Source organism: Genypterus blacodes, unplaced genomic scaffold (assembly GCF_046128005.1).
Source record: "Genypterus blacodes isolate CSIRO-AG114 ecotype Tasmania unplaced genomic scaffold, CSIRO-AGI_Gbla_v1 ptg000067l_1, whole genome shotgun sequence".
Taxonomy (NCBI): domain Eukaryota; kingdom Metazoa; phylum Chordata; class Actinopteri; order Ophidiiformes; family Ophidiidae; genus Genypterus; species Genypterus blacodes.
The window spans coordinates 12345045-12369000 of NW_027466879.1; the positions used below are offsets into that span (position 1 = coordinate 12345045).

General features: G+C 45.2%; 1 protein-coding gene across 1 annotated transcript in view; it reads left to right on the top strand.

Annotated features, from left to right (window-relative positions):
• The first annotated feature begins 602 nt into the window (after positions 1-602).
• kctd15b (potassium channel tetramerization domain containing 15b) overlaps positions 603-23956 on the top strand; it is a 28079-nt gene continuing 4725 nt past the window's right edge. Inside the window, exons 1-4 of the mRNA XM_076156350.1 lie at positions 603-1545; positions 4296-4471; positions 10811-10955; positions 16666-16971. Coding sequence (XP_076012465.1) covers positions 1537-1545; positions 4296-4471; positions 10811-10955; positions 16666-16971 — 636 coding nt within the window. The 5' untranslated portion in view covers positions 603-1536. The remainder of the gene's footprint in view (positions 1546-4295; positions 4472-10810; positions 10956-16665; positions 16972-23956) is intronic.

Here is a 23956-nt window from a genome sequence, read left to right on the forward strand (position 1 = left end):
TTGGCGCCAAATATCAAGAAACAACATATTCCACCTCTGTCAGGAGGCTGAAACAGAGTAATTACTGGGCTCAATGCTGCATCAATTATTCACAGTTATTTACCCGCAAATAAACAAACATTGGAATAAATAAATAATCATCATCTCCTCGGTGTGAGCACCTGCTTGACTCGCTTTGCTCCCCTGTTGGCGCAAAAGTGGCGCAACACTTTGGCGCTATTAGATCATTTTGCGTTGTGTCTTTATCCGACGTTGGGAAATAACAACAATCAGACAGACTCTATCATATTTTCTAAATAATAATAATAAGAAAAGAAAGGGGGGAAAGTCTGGAGGAAACCTGGTTCCACTGGAGGGGGGGTTGGTGTTTTGGGGTGTGCAGATATCTCCATCTAAGCTGTGCGCTATAATTGAAATGGCGCATTTTGGCTGCAGGCAGGTTGTGAGGGCGCTTTCTGCAGCAGCATGCATGCATGTCCGCAGACGTCATTTGGGTTTTAATGGCCTGCGGGAGATTTGGCGTTACAACTCCAGACATTAAGGCAAGAGAGAGAGAGAGAGAGAAGGGTAGAGAGAAAGGGGGAGGTAGAAAGAAAGGGGGAGGTAGAGAGAGAGAGAGAGAGAGAGAGAGAGAGAGAGAGAGAGAGAGAGCGATAGAGAGAGAGAGAGAGAGGGCGATAGAGAGAGAGAGAGAGAGAGAGAGAGAGAGAGAGAGCGAGCGAGCGAGCGCGCACGCGGGGGAAATCACCGCTCCAGCTCTGAGGGTCTAAGGATTTCTCTCCGTTTTTCCAACATATTTTTTCCTACTGAGACTTTATCAACAAGTTCCTCCGCCTTTTTCGCTCCGGTTCTGTCCGACTGAGGGACTGATGGCGGCCGCCTGTTCGTTTAAACTTTCCGTATCTTCCAGGCTGGAGATGGAGACGTTTGCCTGCTAGCTGGGAAACCGCCCGGGGAGCTATTACATCATTACATCAGAGCAAATGACAATGATTCGAATCTGCTTTTTGCTGCTCTGAGTCTATTGAGCGTCCTGACACTTTGGCTGCTCGGTGATCCACAACTTCACACCGTTAAAGGGACTCGAGCTCAGGGGGGTTGTTGTTGTTGTTTAGTTGTTTTATTTTACTTTTACCGGGGGGGGGGAAATAAGTTATTATATCTTGTACAGTCACAATCTGGGGAAACAGGGAAGTATCTCGGGTTCTTTCCTTGAGAAAATTGCCTGGGCGAGAGAGTGGAGCGGAGTTGAGCTAATTGTAGCCTAATCCCTTGCCCAAAGGCGCTTGGGCAGCCCGGAGCAAGAATTTTCCTTTTTAGCTCTGCTCTGTTATTTAGAGACGGATTATTGGCTTTCTTCTTCTTCTTCTTCTCATAACAAACCACGGGGCCAGTTTCATTTTGAGCAAGAATCCGAAAAGGACGAAGCGGGATTCGAACAAGAGCGCACTTCTTTTTCTTCTTCTGTTTTTTTTTAAACGCGAATCCCAAATAAAAGCAGAGGAAAAGGGGGGACGGAGATCTTCATCATCATCTATGTTCAAGGTAAGGACGCTTCCTGCGCTACAAAGAGGTTTGGCGAGGACGAGTCGAGCCTTTAAAGCCACAGAGACTCTTTGCAAAGCGCTTCATCACCACACACACACGCACACGGAGGGTTTCTGTTCCCAAAAAAAAAAACAGTTTATTAGTGGTGCTCGGATCCGGCGAGAAGAGTTCGCGTCCCTCCCCGATCTGCAGTGTGTGCATAGGTCCGTGCCGGAGCTGGACGGAGGTGTAGTTGAGCCAAAGTCGGGGGCGATCTGGAGGAAAATCATAGTCGTTTTCTGGGGGTGTTAAGCGGACATGAGCTGCTCGGACTGACCGCCGGCACGGATTCACTCCGGACTGCCTACAATGTTTGAAACGGTAGGATCACATGACAGAATTAGATGGGGGGTTATATTTACGCTCAGTGGGCATGTGTGTGCCGGTATAGAATCGGATGAGTGTGAATTCTGAGCGATCCCTAAGTGGATTTCTTTCCTTCATCCCTTCCCTTTGCGTCCTTTTACGCAGACTGGACACGTGCGCGTGATTTGGTATCAAACATCAGTGTCAGTAATGTGTTCCGTTATTATTGTACATCAGGATTGAGACGCCATATTGAGCATTTGGCAGAATTGGGCTCATCCTCTGTGTGTGTGTGTGTGTGTGTGTGTGTGTGTGTGTGTGTGTGTGTGTGTGTGTGTGTGTGTGTGCGCGCGCGTGCGTGCGTGTGTGTGTGTGTGCGCGCGTGTGTGTGTCGAGTGGGATGTTGGGAAAATAAATATGCCGCTGCGTTTCCGTTACACGTTTTTGTGTCCATTCTTTAATTATAACCAATTAGGATTGTGAGTGTGTGTGTGTGTGTGTGTGTGTGTGTGTGTGTGGGTGTGTGTGTATGTGTGTGTGTGTGTGTCCATCGCTGGGAGTCAAAGCTGGTCAACGCAGTGAAGCTCCCAACACAACACGAGCAGATCTGATCACAAACTTAGTGCCGGCAGCTGCTGTGATTTTAGTGGAGGAATTTGTGAGAAGTGTGTGTGCGTGTGTGTGTGTGTGTGTGTGTGTCCATGTGGAGGGAGAGGGAGAGGGAGAGAGAGAGAGAGAGAGAGAGAGAGAGAGAGAGAGAGAGAGAGAGAGAGAGAGAGAGAGAGAGTATTGGTTACCATAGTGGGATAGCCTAAGTGCCCCCAAACTTCTCAAGTCTTTCCAAGTTTCTGTTTTCCTGGGATTTGAAATGTAATCCCTGCGTCCCTGTGTGTGTGTGTGTGTGTGTGTGCGTGTGTGTGTGTGTGTGTGTGTGTGTGTGTGTGTGTGTGTGTGTGTGTGTGTGTGTGTGTGTGTTAGAGGAACCTGATACTGCTGTGACAAACACACTCGCCGTCTCCCTTTATGCCCAGCGGCGCGTCGCTCAGAGCGGATCTGACCTCAGCAGCTCCGCGGCCCTCAGAGCCTCAGCACCGGAGCACTAAAGTGACCAACGGAGGATTTGATTTCCTCTTTATTTCTTCTATTAACTCTTAGCAGGGCGACTTCATCTGTTTGGAAGTTTTGTCGTAAATAGCCAAAGCCTGTATAGTTTTGGAACTGATGTTTCTCTTCCCCTATCATCCGGTTCAGTCCCGCTTTGATTGACACCGTGACCGTGTACCGGAGCTCAGTCCCGCTCCGTGAGGTGAGGGTAAACTGGGGTGAGGCCGGTTCACACTCCGGTGTGTGTTGGCCAACTAATGACGAACGCTCCTCTCGCCGGAGCAGCAGGCGGATCAGATGGCATGTGTATCTAAGCGGGTTTTAAATGTTTCCTCAACATTTGATCAAGATAATGACCCTCCGTGCAAACTAGCATCGTGATCCCAACAAACTCCTGCAGACCTCAGACTTCCACAGACTGACTAGGTTCTGGTTCTAATTCTGGTTTTGACGCTTTGATGTTTAATTCTGAAATCATTTATTTGTTGCGATCGGTATTTACAGCAGGAGGCGTCTGGTGTGGAGTCACAACATGAATCTCCTTTACGGGTTGAGTCGTTAATCTGACTAATCTGTCTGTGGCTGCGTTCATACGTGTTTTAGATTAAATTACACGGTGCTCTCTTATTATCTCCTAACAGAATAACACAACTCACACACACACACACACACACACACACCCACACAACAATGTAACTGCCCTTTTATAGATATTTTTGGTGAGTGTGTGTTAAGAAAAGAAAAGTTTTCTCCCCCCCTCTCTCTCCTTCCTCCCCCCTCCCTCCATCCTCCACCTGTGTTACTCTCAGATTGGTTGTTTGGTGCGTCTGGGTGCATCACGTCTAACACATAAGGCGACCTTTAATTAGAATATTGCAGCAGCAGTTTGTTTTATTCCCCCGGAGGCTGACACCTAGCACCCCCCCACCCCCCTCCCCCCACACACACATCTTTCTCTCTCACTCTCTCTCTCTCTCCTTATCTGTCTATCTCTCTACCCTCTCTCTCTCTCTCTCTCTCACCCCTGCCTCTCTAATAAGCATCACCCTCTCCTCTCCTCGCCTCCGGTGGCGCATGAAAAGATGCAAACATACTTAATTAGAGCGGTGGCAATAATTTCCAGGCAAAAAAAAATATGCGACCAGACAGTCATGGAAGTGATCTGATAGCACTCGGGAAAGGATTCGATCTGCTCCCCCGGTGTATAGTGTTGTAGGATCGCCGCTCCCGTTTTGGGTTCTTCCCTCTTCTTCCTCCCGTTTGACTTCCGTATGGCTTTTCTGTACACTTGCTTTCAGGAGGGAAGAAGCATGTCTCGGTTGTCTCTGACCCGGTCCCCGGTCTCTCCCCTGGCCACTCAGGGGATCCCTCTGCCGGCTCAGCTGACCAAGTCGAACGCCCCGGTGCACATCGACGTCGGGGGACACATGTACACCAGCAGCCTGGCGACACTCACCAAGTACCCGGACTCACGGTAAGACACCCTTCCACACGTAAATGTCGTTTATTTGTTATGTATTTTATTTTTATTTCCATTTCTTGTTTGCTTGAGTTGTTGTGAGGAGCGCGTGGGAGTCAGTGCGTGCTGTTGCTTTTGTGGAGAATATGGCAGAATGGTTCTTTCTTAGGATTTCTCATACAAATCAGCCCTCATCAGTCTTAACATTATTTCATTGTTCAGTTGTGACTTTGTGTCTTTTCCGTGAGTCTGACTGCATCTGTGTTGTTGTGACTGACATTCAGAATAACACAGCGCCTCAGGAACTTTCACTGTACTGAACTGTGGGAAAATAGTTTCTCCCAAAATATCTCCCTTCCCTTCATCAATTCAACCCTTACACTCCGCTGTGTATTTTGTAATTATTCAACACACTGTTAGAACTCTTCAGGCCCACACTGCTTATATTGGCGTCAACTTTCTCAAGGTACAAATGTGGAGTTTTCACCTCAAATCACCTGATTTGGATGAACTCCCAGCTCCCTCAGGTGCTGGCAGGGATCCTTTAAGGAAAGACAAAGGGACCTATAGGTGTCAAGGTCTGAACGAAATCCTGCTTATTAATATTCTATTTTAAATCAATCAATTTCCAATCATAATTGTACATTTAAAGTAATCTTTGATCATCCCACACGTCTCCATATATAGTGTCAACTCCTATCACTCTCAGTAATGTGTCTGTCTCACTCGTTCCTCTTCAGTCTTATTCAAAAGTATTTCATCATTATTATTTTTTAATAGGACGTGTCTCATTTTGGAACCAAACTTCCAGATGTCACCGTTTCAATAATGGGTGCTTGCATTTGACACGACCTCATAGAGTTCATATTTATTTCATTCTCATTTTAACATTTTAACAGGTTCATACCTTGGCAATCTGCCCAAATCCCCTATATTTCAACTCTGTTTGCAAATGAGGTGTCATCGCACCGCCGGAGATAAGAATGCTTTCTGTTAAGATGGAAGGAAATAACAGCGTTCTCTTCTTAATTTGGACTCTTTTGATTTCTACCCTCTCAAACTCTCTTAAGCCCCCCCAGGTCTTTCTTTACACCACACGATGTCATTCATTCCATTACACTCTTTCTCCCTGCATCAGCTGACAAGACTCCCATGTGAGCCAAGGTAAACATACACCAGGTTGTTAGAAAATCTGCCAAATTGTCTACAGGAAACTATCCCCATAATCCCCTGGTAATAACGTCTTAAAATTCATAGAGTCTACTGACAGGAAATCCCTAACAAATCTCATTTTATTCTAGACAATAATGCGTCGTGAGAAAATTGAGCTCACCCCAGACAAGGGTTTATTATTGTTTTTTGTGATTAAGGCGCTTTTTTTCTCTCTGCGTGATGCAACATTACAGCAGCTTTATATGAAATATAGTTTTTGGAAGCGTTCGCAGCGGCACAGCTAATGTTATTTGGCTCTGGCTGTTATTGAAACTGATGGAGTCGTCCAAACCATTAGGTGATATTCAATATTCATTTAGCTGTAAAACATGTTTTAACACATCGCAGGAGCTTGTTAATCTGTGGGACTATTTTACTCTGTGGATTCTGTTGGTATTTGTGTGTTGCTTTTGTGTTTAGTGGGGTTTTTTGACACACTGGTTGGGGCTGAGTACTTTACAAAGAAGTTGTTCATAGAAGGAGAGTACAGGGCAGCGTGGAAATGGAGCAAAGAGTCATGTCAGAGCTCCCAAACAGTGTTTTTACAGTCAGAGTAAAGACCGGATACCAGTGTGAACTCTCTCTCTCTCTCTCTCCCTCTCTCTCTCCCCTCTCTCCTAGTACAGTTGGCCTCAGGGCTATACTTTCCACTGGAGCCAGTGGAAGGAGGGGCCCTTTTGTGTGAATTAGGATAATGGCTGACAGCAGAAAGCAAAACAATTACACTGGAATCGCCGTATGCAACGTCTAGGCCATGTCTAAGCAGAGCACATAGGGCGCCAGGGCAAAACTGAAAACCTACTGTAAAAGACGACATTTAAAGAATTTTAAGTTGATGATTACTTTTAATAGATTGACCCCTGAATAATGCAGCGTGCCAAGAGAAAGTTAGTCTAGTAACTAATGTGTGGTTATTCATCTTCCTCTGTGCGGCCATATTAAGGGACAGGGGTCATGAAACATTGATGCACACTCAGAGAGGGAGCGTCTCAGCAGTCACTTGAACAGAAGCTGAGGAAATTAGAGGAAATTTTCCACAGACAAGAGAACTATTTTCAAATGACCAGTGGACATTTGTCTCTTTGAAGATGAGTTCTGTGTCTAGATATGACACATCTGCTTGAGGGTTATGCTCATTTACTGCACCGTGGGGTCTAGAGTTCACCTGAATATATGCTACATTCATCAGTATAATCATCACACATACTGTGACATCGTCTGCTGTGTTTCAGAGAATATCAGGACTTCTGTTAAGGTCTCTGACGGTTGTCAGTTATTCATTAGTCAGTCAGTGATAATGATAATCCCAGTGTTACTCCTGTTTAACTGTAGCCATGGATACCATTTTGTACTTCTTTTCATGAATATTAGAATAAAGAAAAGTATTGTTTATACGTAGGTGGGGGTCTGTATTTTAATGAGGAGTCAGATGATCAGTAATGCAGAGTTTCTTAAAAAAAAATGTTCCACAATGGACCAGTGTTGCCAAATATTTGGCATATTATAGAACTTTCCAAGAAGATTTATCCTGCCTCTGCTGATTGTAATGAACTGTAAAAGTCTGATTTGAACAAATGCTTTCATATGTTCCCCCTCAGGCGTAATTTCCAATGAATCGTCTTCTATTCTTTGTTTGGTGGTGGCTGTTGTGGATTTGGGCAGAGCGTAGCGAGTCAGAGCGCTGGTGACAGTTGCTATCAGACTCTCCCTTTAGTCAGAAATCTAAGTGTGTGTGCTTTGATGTCAGACCAGGTATACGCTCATCCCTTCACCATGCCCTGTTTGATACGGTGTTCATTCACCGTTTGAGAAGTTACACACTCCAAACGGCATCATTACCAGTACGAGAGGGGATACCTGCGTACGATCGTGCCTCTTCTTCTTCCTCCTCCTCCTCTTCCCCCAGCTTTGAGCCGCTCCCGGCCTGCTGATGTAGCACTGATGCTGCTTGATATTGCTCACCTGTCCTGCCTCCACCTGGCTCTGCTGAGGTGGGAGATCTGAGCTGTTACTGTCCTTGGTAACTTCCTACACCCACCACCTCTTTCTGACTTTCTCCCTCGCTCTCTCTCTCTCTCTCTCTCTTTTTTCTAAGCCTTTCCCTCTTTTCCCTCTCTACTTTCTGTCATATTCTCTGATTTGTTTTGATTTGTTCTCTTTTCATCCATCACTTCTTCTTTCTATCTTTGCCTTTTTGTCTCTATTTCTCTGTCAATCCAGAATTTCTCCCCCCTGTCTCCGTCTCTTTCTCTCTTTCTCTCTTTCTCTCTCTCTCTCTCTCTCTCTCTACATGTACCCCTACCCTCTTTGTCCCCACCTAAAATCAGCATAGGGTGGGGGTGGGGTTATTTCTTTGGAGGTGAGACCCCCTCCCAATCAAGGTTTCTTTTTTATAGAAAGGGGAAAGTGAGGAAACGAGAGAGAGAGAGCGAGAGAGAAGAGAGAGAGAGAGCATGAGCAAGGGGAGTTGGAGAGAGGGAAAGAAAAAGAAAAACAGGCAGCATTTTAATTGCTTTTTAAAAAAGTGGAGATGAAAAACAGAGTTAGCCTGCAGGGGTATGGTGAAATTCTAGCTGGAAGAATTGCAAGACCATATGAGAAAGGAACACCTCGGGCAAAACAGGGAGATGAGTATTGGTTTTTTATAAAGCATTTTGCATCGATTTCCAGAGAGAAAGCGAGTAAGGGAGAAGGAGAGGGATGGAGACGGAGAGAGAGAGAGAGAGAGAGAAAGAAAGACAGTGAAAGAGAGAAAGGACAGCAGGAAGGAGGAGAGGAAGGGGAGGACCAGTTTTGGCCCCTCAGTCGACTCAAAGAAATGAAACGGGGATGAATTTGACATGATAGGCTCAGTGCGTTAACCCGACGAGCCGAGGTCAGCAGATACCCGATAGATCCATTAAACACAAGCTTACACACTTTTGCAAAGTACAGGATTGTAATAAAATCCAGTCAAATTTAATCTGGGAGTCAGGCTGACATTCCCACTGCGGCTGCCTTCCAGTGTCTTCTAATAGAGTTTGACAATGTCAGCGCAGGAGGCGGTGTTAGGTGTGTGTGTGTGTGTGCGAGTGTGTGTGTGTGTGTGTTCCTCGACGTGTTTGCAAAATAGGGTTTACAATTTCTTATTTTGTCATAAAACTTTGTCAGCCATCCTAGAAGCTGTTCCCATGATTAAACAGCTGATTACATCAATTGCAACAATGAGGATAATAGCAGCAACACTGAGCCGTGCCAAGAGCCGGATCAGAGCCACACAATGGAGACGAGCAGCGTGTAAATCACTCCTGGGACAAGTTGATAGTGCTCTTGTGTCTGTGCTGAGGGAGATTACACAAATATCAAATATTTTTATTTCTCTCTTCGAATTTTATTGTAAAATGAGACACACTCACTGAAATAGAAGTAAACTGTGTGTGTGTGTGTGCCTCTCACACAGCGCTCAGCTCTGCCAGAGACGAACAAGAGGAGGCAAGAAATGTGGTCTCATTCTAATATTATAAGCTGTTATTGATCGCACGCTTACATGGTGGAAATGTTTCGACACATTTGACTCCAATCTAATAACAAATAGCAACAGGGAGAAAATGGAAACTCTGCCCAGAGAAGAGCAGAACCAGCACAGGGATTGGAACCCAATACTTTCCTACTGCAAAGGAACAGCGCTGAACCTAAAGGGACCAAGAAGCGGCTTTAAAAATATGGTTTCATTTCAGACAAACAGATAATTAATAGTCCGCCACCCGTCCATCAAGTTTCAGCGCAATTGGTTCCTTCTAACAAACTAACATGGGGGGAAATGTTGTGGGTTGAGACAATCCTTAGCAGTTCAAGCGGCGTGTATGTGCTTAGATGAGACTTTAAGGAGCAGGAGTAACACACAAAGAACAAGGGGATGGGGGGGATAAATATCTGTCCAAGGGTATCTGGAGGCACGGTGCCAACCTGGTGAAATGAAAGTTTAAAGATAACAGCAATTTCCATTCTTTACCTTGATGAGCCCCTGTAGCAAACTGCATCTAAGCCCTTAATCTTGCTGTGCACCAGCGTGAGGGGTTAACATGCAACGCTAAACAGCAACAAGTATTGTATTGTGTCAATGTCGTGGCAGTGTCTTAATTATAAATGTAGAGAATATTTATTTACATTATTTGGGATTGTTGGAAATATATACAGTCAGTCTCTGCTTTGCATTTAGGTAGAAAGCAAATACATTCTGGATTCATTCAAACACAACACAAGAACAACTGCGAGGTGTTCCCTGCATGAAATCCAAACTAATTATGTCATTTCTTTCACCTTTCCTTCTGACATTTACACTAAATGTCATCTCCAGTTTTGAAGAAAGCACGTATCTGAGATCAGGATTGTGAATCTCTGAATTATTATTTCAGAATCGCCTCAATTATCAAAGAAAAATAACCTGGCGGACACGGTGCCAATTCACACGCTGTAATATAATGAGAGAGATTTACACAAAGATTAAGCTGTGCTGTAATTTGAATTTATCTTAAAGCCCACAGTTCTTGTTACAGAATTTAAATGAGAGAGGGGAAATACTGTAGTTGCTCATAAGCACAGGTGTGATAGATGATAAACAGATATTTAAAATGTAAATTCAGGCATTGTGTATTACATAAGTGTCACTGATGTCCACATTTTCACATTCATAACAAATTCACACTGTAAAAATGAAAATAACTCTTCCCAGATGTCGTCTTTGCATTAGTTTGCCGCCCTGCACAATTTCATACGTCTGTTTCATTTCCACCCCTCTGACAGATGGAATAATAGAGCTGTAATGCTACACTCATACCATTAATTTCTGTAAGTACAAGCAGCGAGCGTGTGTGTTGTTGTAATCTCTCCGCAGAAGGGACACTTCAAACAAGTCTGGAATGGAGGAACGGTGCCTTAAGCCCCTTGTTTCAACCTGGGATGCTAATGCATTTCAAGCTTAGTGCTAATAAAATTGAAAAATAAATGGAGGGTAATTGTTTCATGCATTTGAAGGGAGCTGGCTCATTTCATTATGTGTGTGCGTGTGTGTGTGTGTGCGTGGCTGTGTGTGTATTTGTGTGCACGGCTGCCTGTGTGTGTGTGTGTGTGCGTGGGTGTGTGTGTGTGTATTTCAATTTTCAGAATCAGTCGTCTGTTCAATGGCACCGAGCCCATCGTGTTGGACAGCTTGAAGCAGCACTACTTCATAGATCGGGACGGAGAGATATTCCGCTACATTCTCAGTTTCCTCAGGACCAGCAAATTGCTCCTTCCAGATGACTTCAAGGTATATATATACACACAACACACACAACATACTGTACTGTGCGCCTCTGTGGGTTTGAAGAACACACTCGCACATAGAAACCATCTGCCACTATAGCAGAGTAGAAACTTCCTTTTTTGATTGCTTGTTCTGTCTATTGTTCTATTGGTTTTGCTTCTCAACTTTTGATACTAGTGCGCTTGACAGTAAGTGTATCACAAGTTCAACAGGATGGTATGTATGTATTATTGTTTATGAAGGTTCTCAGCAGTAGGAGCCTCTAAGTGTTGTTGCGACCAAATTAAGGTAACTGATGACATCGGAGCTAAGGATGAAGATGAAGAAATAGCTGTGCGTGATGGAGGTAGAAGCAGCAAAATGGAGGAGAAGCTAAACAGTGTCGAACAACAACACAACACAAAGCTTTTAAAGGCTTTCACTATGTTAACAGCTAATGTAACAACTCCACAGGCTTCTGAAGAGATATTGTAACAAGACCTCAACTATAACTTCAACCGTACCCCAAACACTCTCAACACGGAGAGGTGCCATTTTGCGTGTCTCTGCTTTATAAGATAGCTTGTTTTGTCATAACATTAATGATGTATTAAGTCAGTCAGGAGTCAAACTTGGGGTACCTTTTGGAAATTGCGGTACGCGTTCATATTAAGGTTCGTTCAAAATAACAATTAGCTTTGGGTGTTGCTAATGATTAGCTACTTGACTACCTGAATATTCTTGATGATGTTCGCTGGTTTCTGTCTGCTTCTCGAGCTGATGGAAACGCGCGGCGTCCCATTTGCAGCCGGTGAGGCGAGCAACACTGCCTTACTGCCCACAAATGACTCAGAACTGAAGAGGCCGGTGGGATGAGTGGTGAAATGGCTCCCAGACTAAACAGCAAGTCCATTTGCCTCCATTCTGTCCTGCTAGATACCTACTTATTAGTCTTTACCCAGGTTGAGCGTTTTGAGCACCAGAGCAGAGCCACCAGTCCTGCGCTGACGTTTGACTCGCCCTCCTCTTCTCATTCCACCCATTAATGACATGCAGTGGCGTAAGCGGTAATTAGGAAAATCTCGGATGGAGAAATACGGAGGAGGATGAATTTGGTGCGGAACTACAGTGCAGCGGTGGAGAGGTGAGACGCCAGGCTAACTGGAGCACGGCCCGCTGATGTGTGCCAAAGCCCTGAGCTGTTGTTTTTCACTCAGAGTGCTTTCGATAGAGGTGAGCCCAGGTGAAATAGCCTGCGCAGCCCTTTGCTGCCCTGATGGCTCCCACAGACACACACACACACACTTAAAACCCACCAAGGCTCGTCCATAGTCTCACCAACAGAACATCTCGGTTGACATCTGCCCGTCCAGTGTAACACATGCAAACATCGATGTATGCATGCATCTGTGCCACTGCGTCCGATTTGGCCTGTATTAGCCCCATTAGGCTGCACACACACCTGGCTCCTGTTGGCTCCTGGCTCTGCATGTGCGTGAAAGAATCCTTTCGTAAGTGAATGCACATATATTATGTCCACGGTGGTGCTACTGTGTTAAATGATCCAAACCGCATGTCCATGGCAACCAACCAAGTGTCAGGGTTAGGATCAAATTATGCTTTACATGCATCAAAGAGAAGCAGCGACAGAACGGTTTCTGTGTCTACCATTCTGTGTAATATTCAATTGGTGTTGAAATGTATCATAGATTAATGTTTGGATTTTTGAACTTGTCACAGCCACCCGTCCACAATTTTTACAGTAAAGTGAAAAGAAATACTATTTTTCATAAGCGCACAAGCATCAAAACGGCCATGTGAAGCGTTGTTACAATTATTATACATTCTGCCTCAAGCTCCGTCCTGTTCAAGGTTTTTATTCAGGGATATTGTTTCCTAGGTGTATTCTACTGTTCACTTCTACTCTACCTAAACTTGAGTGACCTTTCCAGTGGGCTGGGGCTTGTTCATCATTTTCTACAAGGGAACAAGGCGAGGCCAAGCCACTGAGAGCCGGAGGCAAACTCTCCGGGCTTTGCAGCGAGTCTGAGCCAGACCTCAAACAACACAACATGACATGAAAGCCCTGCATTTTTTGGCAAATGACGGCCTGACTCAGTACCGATTAGTTTTTTCTTTCTTATCCACGGTCTCGCTCGCATTTCGTGAAGTCTTGACAGTCCAATCAGGCACCGGGGTTGAGGAGGAAGCTTTGGACTTTATTGTTTCAACTCATTACGATCCGCTCATATGAGCCCGTGTTGCTCTGCATACCTTTCAATTTGCGTTGGAGCCGAGGGGAGGAAAAAAAATGCAAATATTGCGAGGCGGAATTGAGCATGTCCTTATCTGAACACAATCAGGCCTGCCGTCGCCCCGGGGCTGGCTCTGTTCTGCTGCTGGCAGCCACGGCGCTGTGTGTTTTGCTAAATCAATGTGAAAGTCTGAGCAGAATAGGAAAAGAAATGTTTCAGCCTACATGAGTGGAACAAAATATTCACTATTAATATCCTCCCTCATCTCATTATTCAAACTACAATTAATCACAAGACTGTAAGCAATGCTCATATTGAGGGCATGGTTATAAACCGTTAAGAGACAGTGGCTCATGCTCTGGTTTATTCTAGCTTTAGTATTGCAGTTTAAATCAATAATAACTTGGTTTCTTCGGGTATCCAGCATGCTATAAATAATGGGAAGGGGGAGCATTTCATATATATTAATCTTTTTACTCAACAACCTGTAAACCCCTTTGTGTTCTGTTTTTGTTCTTATCACTCTTCCTAATCCCTCATAGCGACAGTCTCCATCATGTTCTCTTCCTCCCCTGTCTCTCTCTCTCTCTCTCTTTCTCTCTTTCTCTCCCTCTCTCTCTCCCTCTCTCTCTCTCTCTCTTCCTGTCTCCCCCTGCCTCTGTCCTTCCCTGAGATGTTGCCTTGCCGGTGGGTGATCAGGTCAGATAATTATTTTGAAGCTCAAACGGGCTGTCTGGATGCAGGATTGGGCGATGGATTGTCTGGCGGGGCTGGCAGCGGTGGCTCCGGCAGCCAGGACCTGAGCTGCTGGCCCCCCCTCCCCGTCTCCCCACCGCTCATCCTCACCTCAGCGCTTAGGATTACTCTGTTGTTTTCTGTGCTGCTCGGGATGACTAAAGTGCCTCGCAGACAGACCCCTGTTAAAAACATATCCATCCACGGCTTCAGACCTGTGAAGGATGAGGAGCTACACTTTGATACAGAGAGCTGCCTGAAGGGGACCATCTCGCTATGAGTTTTGTCAGCTGCAGTGAGAAGACCAGGAGAGAAAGAGACAGAGAGAGAGACAGAGAGAGAGAGAGAGAGAGAGAGCAAGGGGAAATGATCTGCTCCCCTTTTCACATTCTACAATCTTAAATATTAGACCATCAGTTTAAGATGTGTTACGTTAACACTGCGTCCAGATGGAGTTGGATTTGGGTGTCGCTCACGCGCCTCAGATGAAGGCACGGCGCAGATGAAGGAGGGGGCGGCGGGGGGGGAAACCAGCGAGGGGCTTTTCAAGGCAAAGTAGACTCACAGAAGTAGCAGGGTTAATGAATGTGTTGTTTGCCGCCTTGCCCCTGTTTCTGTACCCAGCAGTGGTCTGCAGAAAGCACAGGGAAAAACTCCTCTCAGATCAGGCAGGGCTCCCCCACGGCTCTGACACCCAACACCCACTGCCACTGATGATGCAGACGCTATGAAACGCGGTGTGTTTCCACGGCACAAACAGACGTTGCCTCACTTTTCATGTGCATTTAGACAAATGGCAAATCCTGCAGCTTTTATACACCAAAGCTTGAACCAGAGGTGGAAGAGTGAGGACTTGTGTTTGTGTGCTGCTCTCTGTTTCTATGTCTCATACGCCACTGCATTCATCTGATTACTGCAGTTATTCCAGATTTTGATCGCCAAAAATCTGAGAAATAAACAGTATATCGCAGTAAATGTAAAAACATTGTATCGCATTATTGTTTTAGTGTGACGATACAATGTAGTTTAAAATCTGGGATATTTTTATTTCCAGAATGTTCACTCCAAACTCTCTCAGAAGTAAAATATTAGATTCACACTGGCAGAGAAAAAAATGTATGGATCTTGGGGCTTTGTAGTAGAGTTATATGAACACCTCACTAATTAATACCAAGTAGGTTTACTTTCAGTTTTCAAGTATATTGTATTAATTTGATTTGACTCATGTAGAATTTTGAATGCAGTTGTTTTCCTTGTGAAATCGAGCAGACATTGCTGTTTGGCAAGTAGAGAATAGAGTCAAAATATAACAGATGAGAAAAGGCACACAAAACAATACACACAATCTACTCTGTCATATTTATACATTACAAACTGATCCTATATTCTGCTCCACCTGTCTATATGATTAGCATCTAAGAATAAACTGTGAATGGCAGCGATAGTAAACTAAAAACAAATTAAGCTGTCATTCTTTGTCACTGCTTAACACTAATCAGAACATGGATTATTAATTACTTATTGTTTAGCAGAAAGATTTGCAGCATTTAGGTGACATTTCACCTAATTAAATCTTGTTCTAATAGGAGCTTAACACCAAGCCACAAGCCGCATTAACATAAAATTGCCTCCATGTGAGGAATACATTAAATCCTCCTTGGCTGATGATTGTCCTCATGTTCACTTGCACATATCTCTTCTTCACCTCCCGTATGCTTCCAATGGTGAACCTCCGCCTCCATAGTATTTTCTATGGTGGTGAATGATGGTGCCATCTGGTCTGGTGGGAAATTAGAGGCAAGAGCGCAGGGGCAAATGCCCCCCAGCAAGCCCTGCCCAGGAGGGAGAGGCAGGCAATCTGCTGCAGACTGTCTGCATACAGGAATGCACCATCTCACTTCACTGGAGCCCCACTCACGGCCTTAGAGGAGTCAGCTCGCTACAACGTGCTAAAGGCTAGCACGCCTCTGCCAAGTGATCTGCAGCGCCGGCTATGCTTTGTTTATTGAAACAGTCGCTGATCAGAGCCCAACGCTAATCTGGCATTGTTGTTCTTTCCAGAGGATGTAGAGTGTGACATTGTGCCGTAGTCAGGTTTCATATTGATTTGGTGGATGTGCTTACAATGATAAGCAAATGTCAACACATTATAACACATATGTCTATTTATGTTTCTAGGTTGTTTATTTGATTCTTTTACGTTGGATTATTTAATTCTGGATGTTAAGAAAATCACTATTTTTCATGAAATAGGGTCAGAATGAGAAAAGTAAGAGAAAGGGTGGCTGAGAGAGGCAACTAGAGAAGAAAGTGAGAACCTTTAAAAGCTCTTTGTTGCAAAGAAAGAAAGCAGAGGGGGGAAATTCGGAAGGAAATCAAAAAGGAAAGAAGGACAGATGAAAGTAAAAAGTCCAATTTCCCACTGAAATATTATGAATTAATGTAGACAGCCAACAAAATGGAAATACTCAATGGAATGCCTCTAAATTGTACTAAAGTACACTACTTAAGTAATTCAAATGCCACAACCTCTGCATGTGGGTGTTTTCACAGCACCATGATAATCACTGTCCATGTAGCTAAAAACAAACCAAAGACACGTCGGTGCTTTAGCAGAGAGGTCAAAGTGCTCTTGCAGCCAGCAGCAGACTCATTACGGGTTAAGTATTTTGCTCAAGGACACTTTGACATCAACTGAACCCATGCGAAGCAGTAAAAGCCTCCGTGTTCTTCTGCCCTTGCAGGACTTCCACCTGCTGTACGAGGAGGCACGTTACTACCAGCTGATACCCATGATCAAGGAGCTGGAGCGCTGGAAGCAGGACCGCGAGCAACGGCGGATGGCCCAGCCCTGCGACTGCCTGGTGGTCCGCGTCACGCCTGATCTGGGCGAGAGGATCGCCCTCAGCGGGGAGAAGGTCCTCATCGAGGAGATCTTCCCCGAGACCGGAGACGTTATGTGCAACTCAGTCAACGCCGGCTGGAACCAAGACCCAACGCACGTCATCCGCTTCCCCCTCAATGGCTACTGCAGGCTCAACTCTGTCCAGGTAAACACACCAGGTTTGGTTTATGTGTAAGGAGGCTATTCAACTTCTTAAAGATGAATCCTCCTAAAAAACATTCTCCTTAAGTTGTTACAGTATTTTCCACAGTCGGGTTTGTGAAATCAGTGATGTTGACTCCAGTCTATCAAAATAAATCCGATTATATTGGAAGTTAAAGAATCCCAATGCCATTCCAATGAAATCTTTCCCTAAATAATCCTAATTGAATCAAATCGCCTTGGCGGCTCAATGCTTTGCACTTGTACGTGCTGCTTTTGTCTGGCTCACCTCCTCTCACAGCTGTTTTCGAAATGTGGAGGTGAAAGATAAAAAACAAGCAAAAATGTCAAATGATTACCACATGTGCGGCTGGATTTCTCTTTCCAGAACGCTCTCAGTGATTACAGAGAAATGGCTTTATAATTGCAGTGGTCCTGATACAGTAGATGCAGTAGGTGCAGAATTCACATCTGGTTATAAGTGGCAACATGTGTACCTTTTGACAAGTTTTGCTTAAAGTTGCACGTAAGCATTTCACCATTTGCGCTCATCACCGCTGCCAGATCTTTTGCTTTTTAATGAACACACACACACACACACACACACACACACACACACACACTGTTTCAGCTCGGGTTGAATACCTCCCGGAGCAAGTATAGAGTAACTTTAAGTAACCTTGCAACTCTTTTCCCTACAGCTACAGCTTCCCAAGGTGTGAATGTCAAAACACATTATGTGATAAGTGTAATTTTGAAGATGCAGTCTGTGATGCAGTCACATCCACAAATGCTTATAGAATAAATGTGGATAATAACGCCGCAATATGAAGGATTATGGTGGAAACGGAGCAACTTTTATAACAGAGACGTGTTGTGTTGTAATCTCTCAATTTCTCAAAAGCTTTTTGGAATGAAAGCCGTCACCTTCACGCTGTAGTTTGCAGCTTTTTTCGAGTGCTTGGATTTTGACATCGTAGGTGTTGTTGTTTATGGCACCAGTCCCGTGTTTTTCGGGGTTATTCATAGGACGCTGATTGCGCTGTGAACACTTCTATTCGGTCTGCATGCTTCAGTGACCTCGTGACACCACACTGCATGCTGCCACACTGGAATGTTTGGTTTGATTGTAACATTTATTTATCCAGTGAACAATTCCGCTGAGCAAGCACCTCGTTTTTCCATCCTTTCAAAACACATTCACACTCACTTTTATCACCCGATACAAGCTCCATGCAATTCAATTATTCAGCTCTGGGTTCCTCTGCTGATGAGAGAAGTTCCAGATCCACATCCCAGATATTCCTCCTCAGTCAGGGTTAGACGCTTACTGAGCCCTCGACCTTTGAGCACCGCCATTGTCCGCTGCTTTTATTCAACGTGTTAAAGAAGAACCACAGCCTGGTGATTCCATCTTTTACAGTTTGCTTTGAGGCAGTTGTCATGATTCATGGATTTTGCAGGCGTTCCTATGTGTTTGCCCAGACGTAATAACCACCCAGATGAAGCTGTAGCCAGGAAGCTGCTTGTAAACATGAGCAGAGATAATGCATGTGTGACACTGTCATTCTGTCTGATGTCACCACCTCCTCATATGCTTATGGCGTCTCGGTAATCTCCTCCTCCTCCTCATCATCTCCCTGCGTGTTTGCTTTGCGTCGCCATTTCCAACCAGGCAATGTAACTGAAATGAATCGTCTCCTGCAGGAAACGCAACCAGTCAAACTATCTGCTGAAGCAGTTACACTTAGACACAAGTTTTGGAATAAAATAGCCTGGCGGTCCTGTTACCCAGAGAGGTCTAGGAGAGGGAAGGTCGGGGGGGCGGGCGGGGGGGGGAAACATAACAGCCTCACACCACAGGCTCGATATAACACACTCCACTGCCTTCAGCCAGGCGTGGACCCACACATATAGAGGAGCCGTTCCCCCCCTCCAGCACCCGGAGAGAGAGAGAGCGCCTCTCCCAGGCAGGCTTGTGTGCTCTGACACCTCCACCTCCCTCCTGCCAGTGTGAGAGACCCCCCGCGGGGAGGAAAGCCGAGCGAGCGGGACAAAGCGCGCGTGGACTGCGGCCATGTTTTGGCGTGGAAAAATGAAAAAGAGGAATGGGAAAGAGGGGGGAAAATGATATGCATAATTTACGCTTTACTCCTTTTTAAGACACAGCTCCCTTTTTTTCTTTTTTTTTTTTTTTTTTTAAGAAGACTCCAATATAACACCGCCCCAGGCCATTGAAACACACGTATTGCATTTTTTAATACCATACTTACAATTTCTCAAACAGCCTAAACCGGTTTATACTTCTTTTATAGATTTTTAAATGACTTGCAATATAATTAATTGGCCGCATCAACTAACACAACATTTCCCCTCTCTGTTTACTAGTGAGACTGGTTATGGGATGTGAGCGCATTTGACTAACGCCGACCGGGAAAGGACTTTTATTGTTTTTTATTAGGCTCCGTTCCTCTGAAGGCAAGGTGAACTGAAATCCTATGCTCGGTGTGTGAGGGCCTGCTATCTCTCTCTCTCCCTTTCTCTCTCTCTCTCTCTCCTGCCTGTCAGCCGCCCTCCCTTTTGTCTCCCAACACGGCCTCTTTTCCTCGTCCGTTTGTCGTCTTTTCGCCCCACGCCGCCTCTTTTAAAGACGCACGCACGCAGACACAACCCGCCAAAATGATGAAAAAATTAAAGGCATAGACGACACACAGAAAGAAAAAAAGAATCCTGACACACACATTACAAACACGCATATGCACGCACAGTGGAAGGCCCCGGCTCATTGAGTCGATGTAGATGAGGACACGAGGAGCAGATGGAGGTGTTTTTCGGTGTAAGGGGAGATTTTTCTAAACAACTTACTCATTCTGTCCTCTCTCATTGTTGCGTGAAGGTATGAGAAGGTTAGGAAAATAATCCTCTCCTTACTCGCCAGACAATGTGCCTCTGATCTTATTTCAGTCCTGGACCCCAACCCAAGGGAGCGCACACACACACAACCACACCCTGCCCCACAGAGCAAAGAGCAAGGACGAGGAGGAAGAAGGAGGGAGGGAGGGAGGGAGGGAGGGAGATGCAGCCGTGTCTGCAACGCCATATTTATGGCGGGATGGATTTTTTGTAGAGGAAAGAGACAGATATGTGACAAACTTCAGCCTGTCTCTTATGTTGATGGGTGTCACTCACACTGAGGTGCTTTGACCCTCCAGGGCTTTTATCAGGGTTAAGACCTGAAAACCTGAGTCACAATCAGATAACATGACGTTTCTCAATGCTACGCTCAAGCACAGGGATTTAAATACGCAGGCTTTTGCTGTTTATTTTCATATTTTCTCACCTTAAATGCTTGAATAGGATAAAATAACATCAGAGCGTCACATCCTCCTCCTTCTATCATCTTCTACTCGCAGTCTAGATGTGTTAAAAGCAGCTAAGGGAGCAAAGTCTAAGGGTATATACGGGTGTATATTTAGTCTGTTCTGTCCTTGGTCTTGTCTATTCAAATGTGAGAGAGTGAGAATAAACAACTCCACCTTGGCGAGTGATTCCCCATGAAGTCATGAATGGAATTTAGGGAATAATGCAAACCACCTGCGCTGTGATGTAGAGCCAGTGGAGAGGAATAGAGAGCAACAAAGGCACTTAACTGAGGGAAAACATTTAGCCAAAGAGCCACAGAGGTGTACACACACACACACACACACACACACATACACACACACACACACACACACACACACACACACACACACACAAACACACACATACATACACACACACACGTCCCAGAGCTGGAGCCAGGGCTTGCTGCTCCATACATCACCGTGATGAAGCACTCAGATCAGACCAGGCCCAATCCGTCCTTCATCACTGTGACAGCCGAGGCAGTCGGAGAGAGAAGGGCTCCCTGTCCCCCCGCTGCCCAGGCGGCAACGCAACACACCGCAACACGGCGTAACACATCGTAACACTCCCTTACATGTCATTCTGTCACTCCATCAATCCTCAGAAAACACAGCTCATCGGAGCAAACAGGACCACACACACGCCTGGGTTGTGAACCTCTGCTGCTCAGGTTGGTAGGACAGAACCTAAAGTCTGCCGTAGGTAAGGCTCCTCTTCCGGCACAGAGCAGGGTGGAGAGCTCAGGGCCGAAAGAAGGCGGATTATCCTGTAGGGTGAACAGGTTATAGACCGACCCGCTGCTGTTTGAGTAGTGTGAAGCAGCTCAACGCTCACCTGGACACATAAGGAGCCACTCAGGCAGCAGCCAATCAGAGCTCAGATACACAGAGGCACAGAAAGAGAAGAGAAGAGAAGAGAATGAAGGGAGAGGAAAAGCATTATCCATGGACTAGAACAAAGGTTTTCCCATTTGTAAGTTTAATGGGAAGGAGTAACCTGACATATAGAAGTATAGGATGAAGTGGAAAATGAAGTAATGTTAAAGAAAGTGTAATAATGTCAGATGGATTGGAAAAAAGACATTTTTATACTTTTTAATGTCAATCATCTGTTTTTTGTTTCACTTCTTAGGTGAGTGATTGCGTTGATCAAATCATCAACTTATTACCTGAAAAAAAAATCCTTTTTAAACACTGTCCTATATCTCCCTTTACTCTACATCATGTTAACATGATCCCAACCTGAATCTGTGCTTAAATCTGGCAGCTTCATGAGAAAAATATGATTGAATGATAAAAACTGTTTGATTTCCTTTATCATACAACAAAATTCAATCAATCTCTGGGCGGTCAGTTCCCTGTGTGGCTCAGGGGTGAAGGTTCAGCCATACAGAGGTGCATCATGGAACGTCTAGGTGCGATGAAATACTGCCTGCTTGACTGTCAAATGCAAATATTATGAGCTTATGTTTTACTGCAGTGTTTTTGCGCACTTGTGATTTCCACAAAGTGGGCAGATGGCACAGAGGATTAGAAAAAGCACAAGTTGGAGCAAATTGGTTTCGTGATCTGACAAGAACTTCTGAGCTGTTATACGCCAGATGCTTGCAACCAGCAGAGGATATGATACAGTGACTGCAGTAAGGACTGGCTGTCACTGTATTAAAGCGGATGAACTGCTAAACAAAGGCACCGTCGCACTCAGTGTGTGTGTATGATTCATGTCAATCATCCCTCAACCCTGTGCCATAAGGAGCAAATGCTGGCAGCAGCTCCAGGGAGGATTTGCGAGTGTATGTGCACGCTGGTGGCCATCAATATTGCATGGTGCTCCGGTTTCCAACCCTGAGTCTCAAACACTTTGATTCCTGCTTCACCATGTTCGAGTGATGTTGATATATCCCTGCTTCGTTCTCACGGAAACTTTGGGATGGAGTGGCAGCTCAGTGTGACTGTTATCCTGAATGGAGGATGTGTGCATGTGTGTTCTGGGGCAGATCCCTCTGCAGCCAAAGCCACCCAACGCTGAGGCTGGTTTCTTATGTTCCAAAAGAGTGAAATAGACAAGAGAGAGAAGAGAGAGAAGTGAGAGAAGCACATCTTTCCTTCAGATTCATACTTGAAACATACAAGAGTCTGGCAGCACTGAAGTTCATGAGAAATCCCTAACTTGCTCTGATTCCATTTCACGGAAATCATCATAGTTGGAATCGGTCCAATCACGGCGCTCTTGCATGCAAATGGCTTTTAGTGTATTGTGTTACGGCTTTGCTTAATTGAGGCAGGAAAGTAAGCAGAGAAACACGCCTAAGTTCAACATCAACTAGGTTTGAAGCCCGGCGGTCCCACGTCTGTGGTGGTGAAGGGAGACACCAGGACACGCTTTAGCTCTTTAGGAGGCTGCGTGTCTCTCTGTTGTCAGCTGGGACTGATTTCAGGACATTGTCCCGTGGACATTAGAACCTTTTGCATGGATACATCTTAATTACTCCGTGCATTGTTTATGCCCCAGTGGCACAAATCTAGAGTGTGTCAAACAGAATGTGAAGTTTTGAACGGCTTCCACAGTGTCATTGAGTCACTCCCAACTATCTATAATAATATCCTTAAGACTTTTCTGTTGCCACGTATTCATGATAAAAGTGTTTTCAGACAATCTTTATTGATCAGGCCTCTTCTCCTCTGTGACCGACTTCATCGCCTCGACATGACAGAGTCCCACACGCGTTCAGAGATGATGTGGGGAAATGCAATGTGATGCAATGATCAAAGAGGAGTTTGTAATATCATTTCCATAATCGTTAGGCTCCTCCGTCGTCTGTCGTGGATTTGGGAGTGTTTGATGCTTGGGCAGGTCTGTTAATTAGCCATCTTCACCATCAGCTGTCTGCCGTCCCTTCTGTCTCACAAATTGGAGTTTGTCGTCGTCGTCGTCGGATGGCCAGAGGAGGAAAAGGGAGGGGAACGGATCCAAGTGGTCTTTTCCAAACAGAACGCTGCCCCACATTTGATTTTGATTGGGGAGGAGGGAGGATTTCAGGTTTTGACGGATGTGTGTGTGTGTGTGACTGTCACAGTGTATTTCATGAACTCTGCATGGGTTGTGTGTGTGTTGCATCTGTGAGTGTTGTTTGGTGTTCGCCTATGCACAGGTAACAAGAATGTGTGCGTTTGTCTGTGTGTGTGTGTGTGTGTGATTTATCTTCCCTCCTGTTGTGTGTTAATCCCCAGTCAGAGGAGGCTGCAGCCCCTTGACCCCGAGGCCTAAACGTCCCTCTTTAGCCCTGTGATGGGGCAGCACCCCTGTAATTACAAAGGAAGTTTCTACTCTAAGTATATATGTCTCTGTGTGTGTGTGTGTGTGTGTGTGTGTGTCTCTATGTGTGTGTGTGTGTGTGTGTGTGTACCCATCTATTTTGCGTGAAGCTCTCTGCCTCTGTATCTGGCAGAGGGGGTGAGCCTGGGGCGAGACCCTTCATTTCCACGCCCAGCACACTCCATTAAAAGGTCGGGAAAATAAGTAAATACACGGCGCTGCTGCACTGGGATTTAGATACACACACACACACACACACACACACA